Source organism: Erinaceus europaeus, chromosome 7, assembly GCF_950295315.1.
Source record: "Erinaceus europaeus chromosome 7, mEriEur2.1, whole genome shotgun sequence".
In the NCBI taxonomy this organism is placed as follows: Eukaryota; Metazoa; Chordata; class Mammalia; order Eulipotyphla; family Erinaceidae; genus Erinaceus; species Erinaceus europaeus.
In genome coordinates, this window is record NC_080168.1 from 129708183 (window position 1) to 129729310 (window position 21128).

At 45.9% G+C, this 21128-nt stretch overlaps 1 protein-coding gene across 1 annotated transcript in view; it reads left to right on the forward strand.

Annotated features, from left to right (window-relative positions):
* The window catches only part of CFAP54 (cilia and flagella associated protein 54), a 373056-nt gene extending 359476 nt beyond the window's left edge, over window positions 1-13580 (forward strand). The window contains exon 68 of the mRNA XM_060195585.1: window positions 13353-13580. Within this exon, the coding sequence (XP_060051568.1) occupies window positions 13353-13472 (120 nt within the window). The 3' untranslated portion in view covers window positions 13473-13580. The remainder of the gene's footprint in view (window positions 1-13352) is intronic.
* Window positions 13581-21128: the final 7548 nt, after the last annotated feature.

The following is a 21128-nucleotide window of genomic DNA, read 5'->3' on the forward strand; positions in this document are numbered from 1 at the left end:
ACTCTGGGAAATGTGGAAGGTTCTAGGGCTGCCTTCCATGGGGAATTTCTCAAGTAGTTAGGCTTCTGACTAGATTATTAAATTTCCTCATATTTAAGTTTATGAAGAGATGTTATGTGAGGGAAGATACTAGTTCTTAATCCTCCTCCTGCTCTTTAATTTTGCATTCTCTACCTCATCCTCTAGAGGGGAGCTGCTCTAAGGGGAGTCAAGTGAAGTGATTGACAGAGATGAAGCTGGGAGGACATGACCTAGAAAAGAAGCAGCTGGAAATTTGGCACAGGAGTTATTGCTACTTCAAATGGTCCCTTCGTTCATATTAGTTACAGGAGGGCTTCCACGTTGCCATTTGTTTAGTGGCTTTCCAGTTAACCACAGAATGACGTCTGTCATAGTCTTCCCTGCACTGGGCCCCCCCACCCCACCCCCTTTTCTAGAGTGAGGAACTCATTTGCCTGCTCTGGGAGTGTGCCCAGGGACAGCCCCCAGCTCTCAGCCCTCTACAGGACTTGCCTTCAGTAAAGGTCTTTCTGGAGGTACTGAGCAGTATGTGGGACACACACACACACACACACACACACACACACACACACACACACGTAAGGCTTGTGGCTCAGAAGTCCCAGTGGACTATGAAGCCCTGTGCTGGAGTACGGTGCAGCCCCGTCTTGGGACCAACCTTCCCCGTGCAGGTTGGTCCCAAGAGTTATTCCCTAGAGACTTCCCCAAAGTCAAGTCCATCTTGGTGTCTGCTGCCCAGGAACCTGAACTGCGAACAGTGAGCTAGAACACCTGACATGTGCTGCCCAGGGAGGCAGCTCAACAGGTAAAGACCACCCCTGCCTGTGTGAGCTCCACCCTCAGCACCGCCCACAGCGGAGCAGGGCTCCGGTCTCTCTCACAACACAAATAAGCAAGTATTTTAAAAGGAAATATCAAAATCTGGGAGTTGGAGCGGGTTAAGCACAGGTGGCGCAAAGCACAAGGACCGGCGGAAGGATCCCGGTTCGAGCCCCCGGCTCCCCACCTGCAGGGGAGTCGCTTCACAGGCGGTGAAGCAGGTCTGCAGGTGTCTTGTCTTTCTCTCCCCCTCTCTGTCTTGCCCTCCTCTCTCCATTTTTGTTCTATCCAACAACGATGACATTAATAACAACAACAATAATAGCTACAACAATAAAACAACAAGGGCAAAAGGAAGTAGATTAAAAAAAAAAAGTCCATGGCTCTTGAATATGCAACTCCGTTAATCCCTACTTATTGGAATTAAGAGAGTTCTACAACTAGGAGACAAACTTTCTGGCTGGTGTTTGTCGTCTAAGGCAGAAGCAAGTGGAAACACATCCTACCTGCTTCACCCCCTCACGACTGAAAAGCACACCCTTCAGCGGGGCCGGGAGTTTCAATCCCTGGCCTCCATCTCCACAGTGAATTTACAAATGAAGTACTTCCTAGCCTGTTCTCTCTGTAAATGCAGTCTTCCTTTCTCAGAGAAACTTGTTTGTTTTCTCCCCCAGAGAATAAAAAGAAGGATTTGGGTAAAGCTTTCAAACCATCCCCTGGGAGTAACATAAAGTGAATGACGTAAAGGGAAGTGTAGCAGCTTGGAAGTTCTGGCTTCGGATTTCTACCCTCACCTTTCCACTTAGAGTAAGGCATAGACATTTCAGTTTCACAACACATGGATGATAGGCACTTCTGTTCGAGCCTCTACCTGAGGGATTCTTTTCCCTTTAACTCTCCCCTCCAAAACTCCAGTTGCAAGCACTGAGCCGTAGGCCATGAACTGGCATCTGACCTGCGAGCCCTCTGCACTGCATCGTGGGGTGGAGGACCCATGGGCTTCCCATTCTGATCAGAGCCTTTGATATTTTTAAGGAGTTCTGCCCTGTTTGTGACCCTTTAATGGTCCTTCACAAGGTGGCAGAGGCTCTCCTGTGGAGAGAGAGCACCTGTTCTTTCTGCACAATAGGCTGTCAGCTTTCAAAGACTTTTATCTCAGGGCCTTTGAGTCTTGAGTAGTCGGAATAAACCTCCGCAGGCACGATCTAAACCTTTGCTATTTTAAAAAGTATTTTATTGGTTTGTTTTGGATAGAGACAGAAATTGAGGGGGAAGGGAGAGGTAAGATGAGTGAGAGAGGGAGGGAGAAAGGAAGAAACACAGAGAGACAAGAGAGAGACCTGCAGGACTGCTTAACAGCGTGTGAAGCTCCCCCTCTGCAGGTGGGAGCTGGAGGCTTGAACCTGAGTCCTTGCGCACTGTGCTGTGTGCGCTCAACCAAGTGTGCCACTGCCCAGCCCCTGTCTTCACCGCTTTCTTTATGATTGCCTTTGATATTAAAGAATTTTCTTCTTGGGGAACAGGGGATATTTCACCTGGTAGAGTGGGCACTTTATCCACTGAAAGGACCCAAACCCCAACCTAGTCCACCACATGGGAGCACCAGGTAGAGGGGAAACTTCAGGGGTGGAGGGAGCAGCACTGTGGTGTCTCTCCTCTTTGCCTCTCTCTTGCTCTCTCTCTCTCTCTAGAAAAATAAAAAGTGTCCACCTGCTGCGCACGCATATATGAAACCCCAACAAAACCCTGGCAGCAAACAAACAAACAAACAAAAACCAACACCGCCCCGCCCCCCAATTTCTCTCTGTCCTATCCAATACAAAATGGAAAAAAAATGGCCACCAGGAGCAGTGGCTTCACAGTGCTGGCACCGAGCCCCAGCGATAACCCTGGAGGCTAATGTCCGTGCAGCCCTAGTGGAAATATTACTCTGTGAAAATATCACTGTCACTTGAGAGGTTGTGCCGTACACGGGTCTGCGGTGAGGTATGAAGGGCCGTGAGCTGGAACGGCTGCCAAAGAGGAGGAGTATGAGGAGGAGTATGCCCTACTTCACGAAGTGCCATAGATGGCTGCTGGGCCATTTCTCATGAAACAAACTACTCGGTGCTCCTCCGACTCTAACTGGCTGTTTGGCACATCAGTTTCATTCTGACAGTACTGCTCAAGAGTGGCCCAGTCTCCACAGACTACCAGCTCGGTCCCGCACAACTGCTCCCACTTCAGACTGGAGCTCTCCGTGGGGTGTGCAGGCTACTCACAAGTCTGCCCTGCGTTCTGCACGTTCACATCCACGAGCTCCCACAGAGCCGCCTGGGGCTCAGTGATCATCTCCAGTGGCTCACAAAAGCTCAGGAGTGGACTTCATCCCCAGTCACCACTTGGTGAGAGAGCAGGGGTGGGTGGCGTTTGGCCCGCAGGCCTTACGTGGCCTGCAGAATCACTCGTTCTGGCCTGGAGAAGACAGCCAAAGGCCTGCCTTTCTTTCTCTCCTCTCTTCTCAAGTGACGTAAAAGATGGCGAGACGACAGGGTTGTCCCTCCATACCATGCCCACCACCAAAGTCACGTGTACCCTCACCCCACCTCTGATCACCACTGCAGTTGTCCACAGTCTTAGAGACAGGCTGGCTGCTTTCCCCCGCTTTGTAAGCTCAGCTTCCTATCCCTCACCCCACCTCTGATCACCACTGCAGTTGTCCACAGTCTTAGAGACAGGCTGGCTGCTTTCCCCCGCTTTGTAAGCTCAGCTTCCTATCCCTCACCCCACCTCTGATCACCACTGCAGTTGTCCACAGTCTTAGAGACAGACTGGCTGCTTTCCCCCGCTTTGTAAGCTCAGCTTCCTATCCCTCACCCCACCTCTGATCACCACTGCAGTTGTCCACAGTCTTAAAGAAGAGGCTGGCTGCTTCCCCCCCCCCCCCCCCCCCCGCTTTGTAAGCTCAGCTTCCTGCACCCCTGAGGTGGGTGACACCATCCCGTAGCTGTCTTTCATCTCCTCACTTACTACACTGAGCACAGCCACCCCCGGTTCCATCCGGCTGTCTCTGGGGACACAGCACCCTTTCCGGCTGCAGAGAGAGTATCCCATGGAGCCTGTATCCCCTAACTCCTCTGCACAGCCCTTAGTGTCAGTCAGTGTTGGTCGGCATTTCAGGTTGCCTCCCGATCTTGGCTGTTGTGAGTGATGCAGCTGTGAACGTGGGAGCGAGCGCCTATGTCCATCTGAATCACTGTTTTCATGCCTTCTAGATAAATGCCTAAGAGTGTAGCTGCAAGGGTATTTTTTTCTTTTTTTTGGTAGCAACATAAACTGCTATTTTTTAAATTGGTGATTTTTATATGGTCCTTGAATGATGTTACAAATATCCAAATGGCCTTTGTGCAGTAGAGGACACCAGAGGAGCAGTCCATGGAGGAGATGCAGAGGACAGTGTGGGCTGAGGGAGGTTGCTTTAGCCTTCTCCCCAGCATGCGACCCAGAGGTGACCTGGGAGCTCCCAGAAGTCTGCCTTCACAGGGCTTCAGAAGACTTTGTCAGGTGGGGTAAATGATTAAATCATTGGCCATCGTTGTTTGAACTCAGTCTTCAACCCGCCCCCTCCCCCCACCGCTGTAAGGATGGTAGATTTACCCTTCAAATCTTGAAGCTTCAGGCACTCCTCTGTCCCATGTGCTGTATTAGTAATATACAAAAGAGAATCAACTTCTAAGAGTTCTAGGGTTTATTTTAAAAAAAAGTGTATTTATTCCCATTTGTTGCCCTTGTTGTTTTGTTGTGGCTATTGTTGTTGTTGATGTCGTCATTGTTGGATAGAACAGAGAGAAATCAAGAGAGGAGGGGATGTCAGAGAGGGGGAGAGAAAGACAGACACCTGCAGATCTGCTTCACCACCTGTGAAGCGACTCCCCTGCAGGTGGGGAGCCGGGGCCTCAAACCAGGATCCCTATGCCAGTTCTTGCGCTTTGCACCACGTGCGCTTAACCCACTGCACGACTGCTGACTCCTGAGTTCTAGGGGTTTTATACTTGTACAAAGACCAAGTATTTAGTTATTTTATTTTATTTTATTTTACTTTATGTTTTGCATCCAGGGTTATCACTGGGGCTCAGTGCCTGCACTACGAATCCACTGCTCCTGGAAGACATTTTTGTTGCCCTTGTTGTTATTGTTATTGCTATTGTTGTTGTTGGATAGGACAGAGAGAAATGGAAAGAGAAGGGGAAGACAGAGCAGGGGAGAGAAAGACAGACACCTGCAGGCCTGCTGAAGCGAGCCGGGATCTTTACACCAGTTCTTGTGCTTCCATGCCATGTGCGCTTAACCAGCCATGCTACCACCCAGCCCCCAGCATTTATTCATTTTAAAAACATTTTTATATTTTGTGTGTTTATTCATGAGAAGGAGAGGAGGAGCGAGGAAGGACCAGACATCACTCTGGTGCTTGTGCTGCTGGGGATCAAACTCAGGGCCTCCCGCTTGAGAGTCCAGCAGCTTATCTGCTGCGCCACCTCCCAGGCCACAACCACTTATCTCTTATCCTGCCACAATTATAGTACAGACATGATGCAAGATTGATCTCCAGACACGCACCCCACTGGATGGCACTCCTTTCCATACATCTCCCGTGGAGAGGCTCTGTGCATTCCAGTCAAAGAGCCGTCGTTCAAAACCAGGCTGGGTATCCAGTCAGGCGTGAGAGAAGAGACAGGACTGTTTAAGCGCCTGCGATGGCTTTGGCTGGGCTAGAACACTGGGTTTCTTGTGCACACGGAGTAAGGCATCTGAACAAGAATGGCCCTTTATTGAAAGGTGAACTCCTGGGGCTGGGGTGGCGGTGTACCCAGTAGAGTGCACAGGCCTGGGTTCAAGCCCCCAAATCCCACCTGTGGGGGACGGGGGAAGCTTCACAAGTGGTGAAGCAGGGCCGCAGGTGTCTCTCTGTCTCCTTCTCCCCTTTCTCCCCCTCCCCCATTTTCTCTCTGTTGCTATCCAGTAAATAAATAGATCTATAAATAAAATCCATTTTTTAGTTTTTTTTTTAAAAAAAATTTTTATTATTATTTATTTTCCCTTTTGTTGCCCTTTTTGTTTTGTTGTAGTTATTGTTTTTGTTGGTGTCATCGTCATTGTTGGATAGGACAGAGAGAAATGGAGAGAGGAGGGGAAGACAGAGAGAGGGAGAGAAAGACAGACACCTGCAGACATGCTTCACCGCCTGTGAATCGACTCCCCTGCAGGTGGGGAGCCGGGAGCTTGAACCCGGGTCCTTGGGCATTATAACACATGCGCTCAACCAGGTGGGCTACCACACGGCCCCAAATAATTCTTTTTTTTTTTTTAAATAGAAGGTGAACTCTACTCAGAGCTCCAGAAAACAGCATAAAGGGGCCCAGCTCAGTGGCTCCAGGATAGGGTGGTGGCGTGGAGATGGGTTTGTCCTTCTGCCTTCAGACAGACTGGCTTCCTCACAGCCGCTTCCACCCTATTTCCCCATGTTCTCATTCTCTGCAGGCGTCTTTATAATAATGTCACTCTACTTAAAACTCTTATGTCTGATGATTCTTTTTTTAGGCTTAGTTTCTTTTTTTTCTGGTTTAATAGTAGTTTACAGGATTATAAAATTAAGGGGTAGAGTTCCACACCACACCTACTACAAAGGTCTGTCCCCCTCTCCCCACTCCCACCTAGCCCATAGCCACTATAATTGTTTTTAAAAATTTTTATTAGATAGGATAGAGGGAAATTGAGAGAGGACAGGAAGATGGAGAGAGGGAGAGAAGGAGAGAGACACGTGCAGCCCTGCCTCACCACTCATGAAGCTTCCCCCCTGCAAGTGGGGAATGGGTCCTCGAACCCGGGTCTCCTTGTGCTTGGTAATATATGCACTTAACCGAGTGCACTGCCACCCAGCTCCCAACCATTATAGTTCTTACGAAGTCTTAGAGACAATTTTCAGTCAGGCTCCTATTTTTTGCAAATTCATGTGATTCTTAACGTATCACCAACATGACCCCTTCGGTCTTGTATTATCTTGAAAACCTTCTGTTGTTCTTTTTTATTTTCTTTATTGGGGGATTAATGTTTGACATTTGATAGTAAATACAATAGTCTGTACATTTCTCAGTTTTCAACACAACAATTCAACCCTCCCAGGTCCTCTGTCATCCTTTTTGGACCTGTATTCTCTCCCCCCGCCCCACCTCCACCCCAGAATCTTTTTTACTTTGGTGCAATACACCAACTCCAGTTCAGGTTCTACTTATGCAAACCTTTTGTTCTATTTAAAGTTTTATTCACACAAAAATTAGGGTGATGGAAAAAGATAATCTTGTTTTCAGCAAAATGTGAAACCCACCGAGGTCTGGTAGCGTTGCAGTGCGTGTTTTTGTCAGCTCCCTGCATCACGTGCCGTTTCTTTTGGGCTGGAAGGAATAATATACGTTACTGTTAGTGTTGGGATTCTCTTGACCATGTGACATACAGTGACTCCAGAAACACCTCCCTCTCATCTGAGACTTTAGCAGATGAGTCATCAGCCATTTATAGCATCAGTTCCTCAGTAAGCTAGGATCATGTTGTCCTTTCTGGTTTTGGAAGATATGTTCTCCTACAGTTGGCAAAACTCAACTTCAAAATCTTGAGACATTTATTAAGAAGAGGTAGAAAACATGGTAGAGACAATTACAGGAGGTGATGCTTGATGAAAACATTGTTGCTTTCTTACCTTGGAGCTATAAGTGTGTGTGTAACAGTCTGTATTCTAAGATTATTTTTGTTTTGTTTTTTTTGGGTTTTTTTATATTTCTTTTTGTAATTTTATTTATTTATTTTCCCTTTTGTTGCCCTTGTTGTCTTTTTTTATTGTTATTGTAGTTGATGTTGTCGTTGTTGGATAGGACAGAGAGAAATGGAGAGAGGAGGGGAAGCCAGAGAGGAGGAGAGAAAGACAGACACCTGCAGATCCGCTTCACCACCTATGAAGCGACTCCCCTGCAGGTGGGGAGCCGGGGGCTCGAACCGGGATCCTCATGCTGGTCCTTGCGCTTAGCGCCACCTGCGCTTAACCCGCTGCACTACCGCCCGGCTCCCTAAGATTTTTTAAAATATATTTTTATTAGGATTTAATGATGATTGACAAGATTGAGGGATAAGAGGGCTACAATTCCACACAGTTCCCATCACCAGAGTTCTATGTCCCACCCCCCCGTGGTTGGAAGTTTCCTATTCTTTACCCCCCTGGGAATATGGACCAAAGATCTTTATGGGGTGCAGAAGGTGGGAGTTCTGACTTCTGTCATTGCCTCTCCACTGGACATGGGTGTTGGCAGGTGGACCCACACCCCCAGCCTGTCTCTGTCTTTCCCTAGTGGGGCAGGGCTCTGGGGAGGCGAGGTTCCAGGACACATGGGTGAGGCCATCTGCCCAGGGAAGTCAGGATGGTGTCATGGTAGCATCTGCAACTTGGTGGCTGAAAAAGCAGAAAGATATAAAGCAGGACAAATTGTTTAATAATCAGGAGCCTAAACGTCAGAATATAGCAAATGAGATTAGGGGTCTTCATGTTGGAAGAAGTTAGAAAGTCCATTTTAGGTATATTCCAAGGGGCCCATGACTTTACTAATTTTTCCTGAACCCAACAGCTAACATGCAGGTGGGCTGAAAACTATTGTCTGAGATGGTGTCAAAGTTGAGAATAGGATTAGAAAGCTGGATCAGGGCAGAGAGAAGTTCTCAGATATGGGAAAAGTATATAAATACCATTAACTGTCAACCCCACCCATCTGACTCAGGACCCATATCTATTAAAATATTCTAAGAGTCTTGAAGGGAGGTGAAGTTAAATCTATTCACATTGCAAAACTTTGAGTAACCCAGTTATTATGAGAGTAGGCAGACCTATTTAGAAATTTTCACCAGCTCCAGCTCCGTTGGTCTGTGCCCATCAGCTTATGGAAAGGCCACTGGTACTGCTGAGAGAACTAGGCAGAGGTCTCAAGCAGGTCATGGACTGAGAAAGATCTTCAATACTTTGAAGGCTGATTTTTTTTCCTTCTACCAGTGACAATTATTGGAACAAGAGAACAGAAGTAATAAAGCCTTTCCTTATGATAGAATCTAGTTTTCATGCAGAAACTCATATAAAATAGAGAATTTGCTAATAACATTTAATTCTCCAATGACTTTTGAAATTCTCCAAAACAAGTTCAAGGCCAGGCATGATTGTTTAATGAACCCTTCAGTGTACCCTCAACTTGATTAACTTCTTCCCTTCGCCTCCGTCCTATTTCAGGCTTTTATTCTCTCCAGGCAGAAGAACTCATCACCTTTTCTTTAATATTGATCTTTAAAGTCCAACCTACTTAAACTAATTTGCGATCCCGATACTGGCCAAGCTGTTTCTTCCTTCCTCTCCACAAAGCCTTTTTTCTGATCCAGCTAAAAGGAATCAGAACTCCCTGGTGCCTTATCCTGGACAATTTTGGCTGACAGTTATCCTGCAAACCTTGTGTCTACTAAATGACAAAGGAATTCAGGAACCTGGAGATAATAATCTCACCTGGAGCTCAGCTTTCTGTGAGAAGCTCCCTGTGAACAAGCAAGAACCTCCCTTACATTTCCGAAAGGTGAAGCTAGACACAGAACTAGAATGCCTTTCCCACCATCTCCACCATGGTGCAGCAGAGCCCCAGTGACCCTCCATCCCATCCTCTTCTGCCCTTTCCCAGAGTCCTTTGCACTGGTGAAATCCACCACAGCTTGCCCAAGCCTCACCTTCTGTTTTCCCCCGGGCAGCAGGGTAGGGACAGTGCATACAGTGGTCAGGGACAGGGTCTAGGGAGCCAGCTCAGTGGGGTGTGAGTCCTGGATCGGACATTCACCGGCTGTGCGAACTTCAGCAAGGCCCCTCAGGTATGTCATCAAGTTTCATGGGTTTATTGACATAAAGAAAAAAATGCATGGGACTCACTTAAAAGGCCAAGAACATGAAGACAGATTAAAAAACATGTCTGAAGAAATGTTTCTTCCTTTTAACTCTTCTGAATCTTGTAAATTTTAACCCCCCCCCACCAAAAATAAAACCTCTTAAGTCTCTGAGAAAACATAATTCTGACTTTAGAAGCTGCATTCAAAATCTCTTAATATTTATAACCATGAGGTAAGTTTATCACTTTTATTAAAACTGGAAATTATGGGGTTCAGGTGTTAGCACACCTGTAGAATTCACACACTTACCATGTTCAAGAACCCAGTGAACCTGACGGAATTGCTATATACATTATCAATATGAAGGTCAAACTTATGGAAATAGCACAGTGGCTTAAGAAACAGTCTTTCGGGGGTCAGGCGGTGGCGCAGTGGGTTAAGCGCACATGGCGCAATGTGCAGGGACCTGCGTAAGGATCCCGGTTGGAGCCCCCGGCTCCCCACCTGCAGGGGAGTCGCTTCACAGGCGGTGAAGCAGGTCTGCAGGTGTCTTATCTTTCTCTCCCCCTCTCTCTCTGTCTTCCCCTCCTCTCTCCATTTCTCTCTGTCCTATCCAACAACAAAGCAACGTCAACAATGGCAATAATAACCGCAACGAGGCTGCAACAACTAGGGCAACAAAAAAGGGGGGAAAATGGCCTCCAGGAGCGGTGGATTCATGGTGCAGGCATCGAGCCCAGCAATAACCCTGGAGGAAAAAAAAAAAAAAAAGAAAGAAACAGTCTTTCATGCCTGAAGCACTCTATGTCCCTGGTTCAATCCCCAGCACCCCCATAAGTCAGAATTGACCAGTGCTCTGGTAAAAATCATTAACCAGATTTCATAATTAATAACCAACGTATTAACATAGAGACCAGCATAGTAGCTGCTGTGTTGGAATGAGGGCAGGATGAGTGGTAAGGAGGGGGCGCCAGGGGCTGTCTCAGTCTCCATCATGTTCTGTTTCTTCAACTGGATGGATAATTGTGAGCATGTGCTAACTTTGCAAAAAAAAAAAAATGTGTCTTTTTTTTTCTACTGGTGTGCATACTTGTTTGAAAAGTTGATTTAAAGGATGGTGGTCAGGCAGCAGTAAAACCCAGACTACTAAGTCATCAGTGTGTGAAATTCACAACCTGTCCACCAAAGGGAGTGCCGTTCTTAAAAGGACTAGTGACACCAGGGTGGGTCTCCACATTTTAGGTCCCTTTGTCTTCTCTGAGGGCAAACAAGATTTAATAACTCCTGGATGACAAGTATTTGATTTTATTTTCCTGATCCAAAAGCGTTTACTTGTGGCCTCCATAAATAAACTCAGCAATTAATCTTCATCCTTTGACAAATGGCCACTTGCTTTGCAGGTTCATTGTTGAGGGTCAAGAGCCAAAGAACTCTGTTCTGTTTTGTTTTGTTTTTTTCATATATAAGTCATGTCACAGAGCCAGTTCTGTGCTATGTAAAATTAACCCAGTCGTTTTTGGTTCTATTTTTTTTTTTAACCTTTCCGTTGTTAATTTGAATAGAATCCTGCAATTACAGAAATTTAAACTGATAGGAAAGGTTAAAAATGAAAACTGGGGGAGTCGGGCGGTGGCGCAGTGGGTTAAGCGCAGGTGGTGCAAAGCGCAAGGACCAGCGTAAGGATCCCGGTTCGAGCCCCCGGCTCCCCACCTGCAGGGGCGTCGCTTCACGGGCGGTGAAGCAGGTCTGCAGGTGTCTATCTTTCTCTCCCCTCTCTCTCTGTCTTCCCCTCCTCTCTCCATTTCTCTCTGTCCTATCCAACAACAAAGCAACTTCAACAATAGCAATAATAACCGCAACGAGGCTGCAACAACTAGGGCAACAAAAAGGGGGAAAAATGGCCTCCAGGAGCGGTGGATTCATGGTGCAGGCACCAAGCCCAGCAATAACCCTGGAGGAAAAAAAAAAAAATGAAAACTGTAAGCACCATTTGAATAAACCAACTACCTCAGAAAACCAGCAGTGCAGAAATAAATAATAGCTCCTGCACCCAAAGTGCTATATTTATATAAATAGCCAAGAATGTACAAAAGCCGGAAAACAACTCTATGGATAATTATTGAGTAAATTAGCATTTATTCAGTTCAGCCATCCTGTGCACTGCTGTGTTGTTGCAACAATGCCGTGCTCCACCATGCTAATAATCCATAGCCTTAGTGGAGCACTTACTGTGTGCTAGACACGTTCTAAATGTCTCACATCTATAAACTCACTCCATCCTTGTAATCGTGTGACACAGTGGCTACTATTATTTCCCCCTATTGAAGAAGAAATCAAGTTCAAAGAGCTCATCTATGTAACCCAGCCTCAAAGTTTTGGTATGTGATGTGTCTGAATTTGAGCCAGGCGTCCTTTCTCCAGAAGGCTCACTCTTCATTTCCTTGTGCTTGTTATGCCTACGAAATCCACCAAGGTGTCACACATGGGTAACTGGACAGACAAGTAATGAGATTAGTTATCTTCTTTCAAAAACAACATTAAAGGGAAGAAAGAGAGGAGGGAACTCACATGAATAGATACATTTTTATAAAGGTTTGCAAAGTTGGGGATGAATATTCAAACTGATAGCACTTATTATTATAGGACTGAGTAAGAACTTTGGATTTTTTTGTTTGTTTTGTTTTGTTTTGTTTTGTTTTGTTTTTACCAGAGCCCTGCTCAGTTCTGGCTTCTGGTGTTGAGAAGGATTGAACCTGGGACTTCAGAGTCGCAGACCTGAGAGACTCTTTGCAGAACCATTCTGCTTTTTCCCCACACACGTTTTTTTTTTCTTCTCCTTCTCCCTCTTTTTCTTCTTCTTTTGCCTCCAGGGTTATTGCTGGGGTTCAGTGCCTGCACTACGAATCCACTGTTCCTGGCCACATTTTTTTTAAAATCCATTTTAGTGGATGAGACAGACTGAGAGGGGAGGGGAAGATAGAGAGGAAGAGAGAAAGACAGACACCTACAGACCTGCTTCACCACTTGTGCAGCGACCCCCCTGCAGGTGGGGAGCCGGGGGCTTAACCCAGTGTGTCACTGCCCAGCCCCTTATATTTCTTCTCCTTCTTATTGTTTGAATAAACAGGAAGTGCTAGAATACTACTGCCATTTTTAATCTCATAAAATGAAGGAAAATATGTCTAAAAGCTTCTGCTTTTAGGCTCCATGTGCTTTCCTGAGAATACGAGTTTTACTTAACAAGCGTGCAAAAAGAATGACTTACCCAGCGTCAGGCCCAAAGGCCCTAATCCATGTTGCCCCTCCACAGGACACTGCCCCTCACCCTCGGAGCCTAGAGCTGCCTGATACCTGTCCCCCGAAAATGTTTCTTTCTCTTTGTTTTCGATTTTTCCTTCCATCCCTTCTGCGGATCTTACAACCAGAAACTTGAACCCACACCTCCTCAGCCTGGGCAAGAGGCAGATGGCTTTAACACAGAAGTGTTGTCTGGAATTGGTGTCGGTGTACGTTGAGGGCTTTGCTTCACCAAGAGGTTAAAGTAACGCACCTCACCAACACCTCAATGCTTTTCCCCTCAGGTCCCATTCGACGCCTCGCTTCCCTCTCTCCTCAATCTCGAGAGACTTTTTGATCTCGCCAATGGGTGTATCATACCAGGAGGAAGTCTTTTCAACTGGATGGTGTCTATTATTCCCTGAGCATCTGCTTCGGGACCTCCAAAAAGGACTCAATTGCTTTTCTCCACTGGAAGTCGGTTTTCAGGTCTGTCCTCTTAGAACCAATAAAATAAAAATTGTTTTCCCTTACATGTGGTATTTTATTATAAAACGTTTCAGACTGTGTTTGCCTTCAAGGAAAAAGCTGTTGTGTTCTAGACCTGCCTCCTAGGGCTGTTTACAGAAAAGGCATCTGTGCGGTGAGACTCTCCCAGCTTCATGCCCATGTCGAGACGTCTTTGGATAGATGCCTACAGTAGACTTGCTGTGGTCCGAGGCCCTCAGCTGGGGGCAGTCTGGCCTACAGGTGACCTTCTGGGAAATGTCTCAAGGCTTTTATTTTTTCAAACCATTTTTTAAACTTTGTGTTTAATAGTGGCTTATAAGATTACAGAGCCTTGGGGGTCGAGCAGTGGCGCAGTGGGTTAAGCGCATGTGGCGCAAAGCGCAGGGACCGGCGTAAGGATCCCGGTTCGAGCCCCCGGCTCCCCACCTGCAGGGGAGTCGCTTCACAGGCGGTGAAGCAGGTCTGCAGGTGTCTATCTTTCTCTCCCCTTCTCTATCTTCCCCTCCTCTCTCCATTTCTCTCTATCCTATCCAACAACGAATTGCGTCAACAAGGGCAATAATAATAACCACAACGAAGTTACAACAAGGGCAACAAAAGGGGGGAAAAATGGCCTCCAGGAGCGGTGGATTCATGGTGCAGGCACCGAGCCCAGCAATAACCCTGGAGGAGGAAAAAAAAAAAAAAGATTACAGAGCCTAGTTCCACCCTACCCACCACCAGAGTTCTGTGCCCTCACCTCCCGAGTGATAACTACCAGAGTTCCCATAGTCTTAGACACAGTTTTGTTTGCTTCTGTTTTTTCCCCTTTGGGGGGGGCTATGCTGGGGGTGTTTGTTTGTTTGCAAGTTTGTGTATCAGCTCTCTAGATTCCTCATCTGAGTGAAACCATTGGTAGTTGTCTCCTATATCCTTACTAGTTCACTATGCACAATCACCTCCAGTTCCTTCCATTTTGTCCCAAAGAATACAGTATCATATTTTTGACTGAAGAGTAGTATTCTATGCAGTATTTATCTCCTATAACATCTTTATTCTATCATCTGTAGATGGGCATTTGGGCTGCTTCCACTCTTTGGTGACAGTGAGTAATGCAGCTATGAACACAGGGGTGTGTATGTCCCTTCTAGTCATCTGGAAGGAGAGTGTTGCCTAGTAAGTAGATGCCAACGACACAGATAAATGTCCTGTGATGTTTAAACATTAGTCCAAATGACTTGGAGAGACGTCTGCACCAGTTTTGAGCTTTCATGTTTTGTACCTGTAGAGCTAACATTGCATCAAACTTTAGAACATGGACTATGGGACTCTATAGACCTGATTTTGAGCAGTAACTTCACCTCTAACTCGTTCTGTTCTTTTGGGAAATGAATAAATCCTTTATTTCCTCCCTTGTCTGTCAAGTAGACATTAATAGTTTTGTTGTGTCAATGGAGTGAAATGATGTAATGAGGAGCTTGGCATAAGATGTGATATAATAATGATAATCATGATGCCAGGAGTTATTTCTCTGCCAGATTGGAAGACCATTGCTTTCCTGACCAGCTTTGTTTACCATCAAAAATTTTGTACCTGAATGTTTCCTGTGTGCTGGCCCATGAATGGATACTTATGGTAAAAAGTGAGGGTCAGGCTAGGGAGATAGCACTGTGGTTTATGCAAGAAGTTTTCATGCCTGAGGCTCCAAGGTCCCAGGTTCAATCCCTGGAACCACCATAAACCAGAGCTGAGCAGTGTGATGATAAAAACAAAAGGTGGGTTAAGTGCATGTGGCACGAAGCGCAGGGACTGGTGTAAGGATCCTGGTTCGAGCTGCCGGCCCCCCACCTGTAAGGGAGTCACATCACAAGCGGTGAAGCAGGTCTGCAGGTGTCTGTCTTTCTCTCTCCCCTCTCTGTCTTCCCCTCCTCTCTCCATTTCTCTCTGTCCTAACAACAACTATATCAATAATAACTACAACAATAAAAAACTACAAGGGTAACAAAAGGGAATACATATTAAAAAACAAACAAACAGATGAGCAGGTATAAATTTGGTCTTTCTACAGTGTATTATGTTTAATAGATTGCCCTGTATTCTGAGATCATAGGACCCATAGATCACAGGATCATAGTGTTGAGATGGCCTTTCCTGAATGAAGTAGTGGTAATCCTAGTTGGTAAGTGATATATCCTTAAATATCTTAACTTTACAATAGGAGAACAAAGTAGCAATCATATATTGGGTCCTGATTTGTTTAGTGTATATGTCCATGAAATTTTGAGTAATGGAAACAGTCCAGCTAGAATCGTCCAATACAGAGAAAAAACGAGTCTTCAGTATCTTTGTTTCTCTCCTTCTTTTCCCCCTTTCTTTCCTTCTCTTTTTCTTTTTCTTGTTCCTTTTCTGTCTCTTTATTTCTCTTTCTTGTTCAGATGTAAAGGGCAAGACAGAGAGGCAAATAAAGGGAAAGAAACCATAGCACAGACTCTTCCTTCAGTGCAGTGTGGCAGGGAACAAGACTTTCAGTGGTAAGGATCTTGAGGGTTGAATATGTGCTGGTAGGGAGGATGTAGAAGGAGGGAGGAAGAGCAAAAATGAAAGATTAGTGTGATATATATGCAGTGGGTTTTCTTCTGTGACCAACCTGGAGCTCACATTCATTAACGGAAAATGAGGTCAACTCTGAGGTTGGAACATCAACTTACTCTGCATATGGCAGGGAACAAGTAGGACTGCCGACGCCGCCTGCACCAGATGGGCAGATTGGCTCCTGGTAGCCTTTTTTTTTTTTTCTTTCCATTTTATTTTATAGGACAGAGAAATTACAAGGGAAGGGGGAAGATAGGAAGATAGAAAGACAGACTCCGGCAGAGCTGCTCCACCATTCTCGGGTGGTATCTGGCAGCAGGAACCCAGGCCCTGGAGCTTGGAGGTGATCACTTAGCTAAAGGTCCCAGCACCCAGTCCACACTGGTAAATTCTCAGTAAGTGCCAAGTGAGTAAAACAGAATAGATGAATGAGTATATGAGTGGGCAAAGTGACTGTTAGAGAATATCACATAGATCTGCAGTATTCCAAGGAAGGGGGTGGGCAAGAGGGCCAGTAGAAAACTGTATCACAGTGGAAGCGTCCAGTTGCATTGCGTGGGAGAGAGAAGAGACCAGGAACTCATGGCAGAGCAGGAACACAAATCTTTATTCACGCGGACGCCCCAGAATTGGGTGAGAGCACAGCGGTTCAGACCATGTGGAGCTAGCAAAATGGCCGCCTCCCACTATGTCCACCAGCCCTTCTCCTGGTCGGGAGAAGTGGGAGAGGCTTTTATGGGAGGATTTTGGAAGTGGCAAGTCCGGACAGAATTGGCTAGGAAAGGGGTTGGAGAGAGGCAAAAGGCATGTTGGGAAGGTGGAAGCGTCCTTAGCAACTGTTGTGATGGTTTTAACTGAATTAGCAATACCCTGAGGGGATACCGTGGTGGAGATCTGTAAATAATGCTTGCGTGGAAATATAGTGGTTTCTGGGCCCTGTCAGTGTCCGACCACATCTGCACAATTTCCCAACAGAAACAGAAAGGATGAATTCTGAGCAGTGAATTCAGAAAAAGAAGCAGACTGTGGTCCAGGAGGTGGTGCAGTGGATAAAGCACTGGACTCTCAAGAACAAGGTCCTGAGTTCAATCCCCGGCAGCACATGTACCAGAGTGATGTCTGGTTCTTTCTCTCTCCTACTATCTTTCTCATGAGTAAATAAATTAATTCCTGAAAGAAAGAAAGAAAGAAAGAAAAGGAAAGAAAGAAAGAAGGAAAGAAAGAGAAAGAAAGAAAGAAAGAAAGAAAGAAAGAAAGAAAGAAAGAAAGAAAGAAAGAAAGAAAAAAGAAGCAGCCCGAATTACAAGCCCCTCATGTGAATTAAAGAAGGAGTCAAGCAGAAGAAACGTCCAGGTCGTGATGGTGTGAAGGGCTTGAAGTCTTTCGGCAAAGGACTGGGATCCATAACGTTGTTAGCACAGGGAATTGTTAGCGTTGACATGTTTTGTGATTCTCACTGGAAATCATCGAGTGGAACGAAAAGCACGGCCAGTACCTTAGACTTTCCCCACTGGGGCGGAAGTGCAACATGGTCAGTTGTCAGCTTATTCCTTGTCACCTAAATGCTGATTTTTCTGCCAGTGCATATGCTTGTCTCCACTGTCACCATGGGTTCCTTGTTTGTTTTTTTGTATTATCTTTATTTATTTATTTATTGGATAGAGACAGGCAAAAACTGAGGAGAAAGGGAGTGGCGGAGGGGCTTTTCCCCTGCTTGTGGGGACCAGGGCTCCAGCCCGGGTCTTGTGCGCTGTAACCAGCTGAGCCACCCCTGGCCCCTACATGGTTTTTGTTTTTTCCTTTTCTTGTTTTTTTTTTTACTATTCGTGTGCTTTTATTTATTTGTTTATTCATTTATTTTTTTGCCTCCAGAGTTATCACTGGGGCTAAGAGCCTGCACTACAAATCCATTGCTCCTGAAGCCATGTCTTCAATTTTATTTATTTATTTACTTATTTATTTACTTATTTATTTATTTATTCATTTATTGCCTGGGACAGAGAGAAATTGAGAGAGAAGGGGAAGATAGAAACGGGAAGAGAGAGAAAGAGAGACACCTGCAGACTTGCTTCACCACTCGTGAAGCTTTCCCCCTGCAAGTGGACACTGGGGGCTCACACCCTGGCCCTCACTCGCGGTATAATCTGTGCTCTCAGCCAGGTGCGCCCCCACCCGGCCACGCGGTGCTCAGCTTTCTCTATCTCATGTGAAACTCTCTATAGGCTTCATATAGTAAACACATGAAAATAAACCTTTTTAAATGTTTTGTTAATGTTATTGATTGATTGATTGCCTCCAGGGTTATCCCTGGGGCTCGGTGCCTGCACTACGAATCCACTGCTCGTAGAGGCTATTTTTTCCCTCTTTGTTGCCCTTGTTGTTTATTGTCTTTGTTGCAGTTATTATTATTGTTGTTATTGCCATTGCTGTTGGATAGGACAGAGAGACATGGAGAGAGGAGGGGAAGACAGAGAGGGGAAAGAGAAAGACAGACACCTGCAGATCTGCTTCTCCACCTGTGAAGCAACTCCCCTGCAGGTGGGGAGCCGGGGCTCGAACCGGGATCCTTACACTGGATCCTTGCGCTTTGGGCCACCTGCACTTAACCGGCTGTGCTACCACCCCCCCCCCAATAAACCTTTAAAAGAAAGTAGAAATGGGGTGGGGGAGACAGCATAATGTTATGCAAAAGACTTTCTTGCCTGAGGCACCAGATGGCTCAGGTTCAACTCCCCACACCACTACAAGGGGTGTTCTGGTAAAAAGAAAAGTAAAAATGTCTTGCAGACCCAAGAGAACATCCAGGCCTCCATGTTGCCACACCAATATACAGGCAGATTCAGGCAGATAGTATTTCAGCGCCATTATCTTGTTCCTGTCTCTCCACCTTTAGTAAAGTACAGATGCAGTTATTCCCAGGCGGTGTTCTGACTGAGAGAAAACTGTCTAAAACTTTGCCAGCTCTGCCGTCACTGCTTTCCCGTGTCCAGCTTCCATTGCAGGATTCTCCCAAATCTTCTAAAATAGAGACAGCACTAGTTCAAGCCGAAACTTCCATGGAAGGCTGGAAGGACTAGTCTAGCTCCCAGAGGGATAGAGAATGGGAAAGCTATTGGGGAGGGGATGGGACATGGAGATCGGGTGGTGGGAATTGTGTGGAGTTGCACCCCTCCTATCCTACAGTTTTGTTAATGTCTCCTTTCTTAAATAAATAAAAAACAAAAAAAGGACCAACCAAAATAAAAAAAAAATCCAAATCTACTAGGATGAAAGATAGACCTACTTCCAGAAATGCCCTTTAGAGGTGTTTTGGAAAGACCAAATTATACAATCCACAACTGATTCTTTCTCATTCAGTGTACAGTGTCAGAATGCTTTGCAGCAGACACCTGCAGTGTTCGTTTTAATTGTGGCAGGGAATGACAGGAGGCCCTTCTGAAAGACGGGAGCAGAAAGAGTGGGAAGGGAAAGGAACAGAGGAGTGCCAGCAGCTGAGTGACGGGTAATAAAGCCCCAGCGATTCCCCTATTTTTCCACCATATCAATCTCCAAGAGATTGCTTTAGAAATTGACCACCTGCCAGCCATTCATAAACTTAAATGCAGCAGTCTCGGTTCACTTTACACGTGGGCACTTTTCAAACTCCCCACCCCAGTTGACTTGCTCCTCTTCATTGAATTGCCGGGGTGGGCTGGGAGAGATGCATATCTACAAACAAAATGTTACCTACAAGAGTCCCCCCCCCCCCCAGATAAAGACAGAGAGGCAGAGAGAAAGAGAGAGAAACTGTAACACCCAAGCTTCTCTGGACACAGTGCCAGCCTGGGTCTCACACATGGCAAAGTAGCTCAATATCCAGTGAGTTTTTTTTTTTTGCCAGCCCAATGAGGGGTCTTTTTATTTGGCTTATTAGAGAGAGAGAGGGAAAGAGGGAGAATGCACAGGTCTTTTTTTAAAAAAAATCTTCATCTGTCAGCAGGGGTGTCTTTCCTAATCACCAGCAAGAGACAACATGGAGTGTTGCCTTCGTCTGGAGAAAGCAGAGCATCCATCTCTGAGTCCCTGATGGGGAGCTAAATCAGAAATTTGATGATGACAGTAAGAGCCAAGATAGAGTCTGACTCAAAACAGATTGCACATCAGTAGGGCTCATTGTCTGATATTTGAAGCTCCTGTGGACCTCCCACAAGACACCCCTGTATCCAAGGAAACTTAGAGGGGAAGCCAGAGAGGGTGAGAGAAAAACAGACACCTACAGACCTGCTTCACCACTTGCGAAGCGACTCCCCTGCAGGTGGGGAGCCGGCGGCTTGAACCGGGATCCTTGCACTTCACATTATGTGCGCTTAACCCGGTGTACTACCACCCTGACCCCCCAAATATTTTAACAGTAAATAGATTTATGGATCCATTCCCTGCTCTCTCTCAGGTGATCAGCGGGGAAGCAATTACAGAAGCCAGACCTTCCACCTTCTGCATCCCACAATGACCCTGGGTCCATACTCCCAGAGGGATAAAGAATAGGAAAGCTATCAAGGGAGGGGATGGGATACGGAGATCTGGTGGTGGGAATTGTGTGGAGTTGTACCCCCTCCTATCCTACCATTTTGTTAATGTCTCCTTAAAATAAATAAATTTTAAAAAATTGAAAGGAAGAAAACTCAAAAAAAAAAGTAAATAGATTAATTGCAGTGGCCATACAGCAGAATTTTATACAGAATCTGTAAGGTGTGACTGCTAGAAGGTAAAAGAATAATTGTAACCACTGTGAAATCACTAATAAGACAAATTACAAAACATACAAAAATTCTGTATATGAATTATCTAAGAATAAATTTATCATACTAGATACACTTCAAAAGTAGGCTGTAGGTTGTGGGGGCTGGGTGGTCACTCACCTGGTAGAGCATATAGGTGACCTTGTGTGAGGACCTGGGTTCAAGTCCCTCCCTTTTGTGGGGAGGGGGTAGCTTCATGGGTGATGGAACAGTGCTGCAACC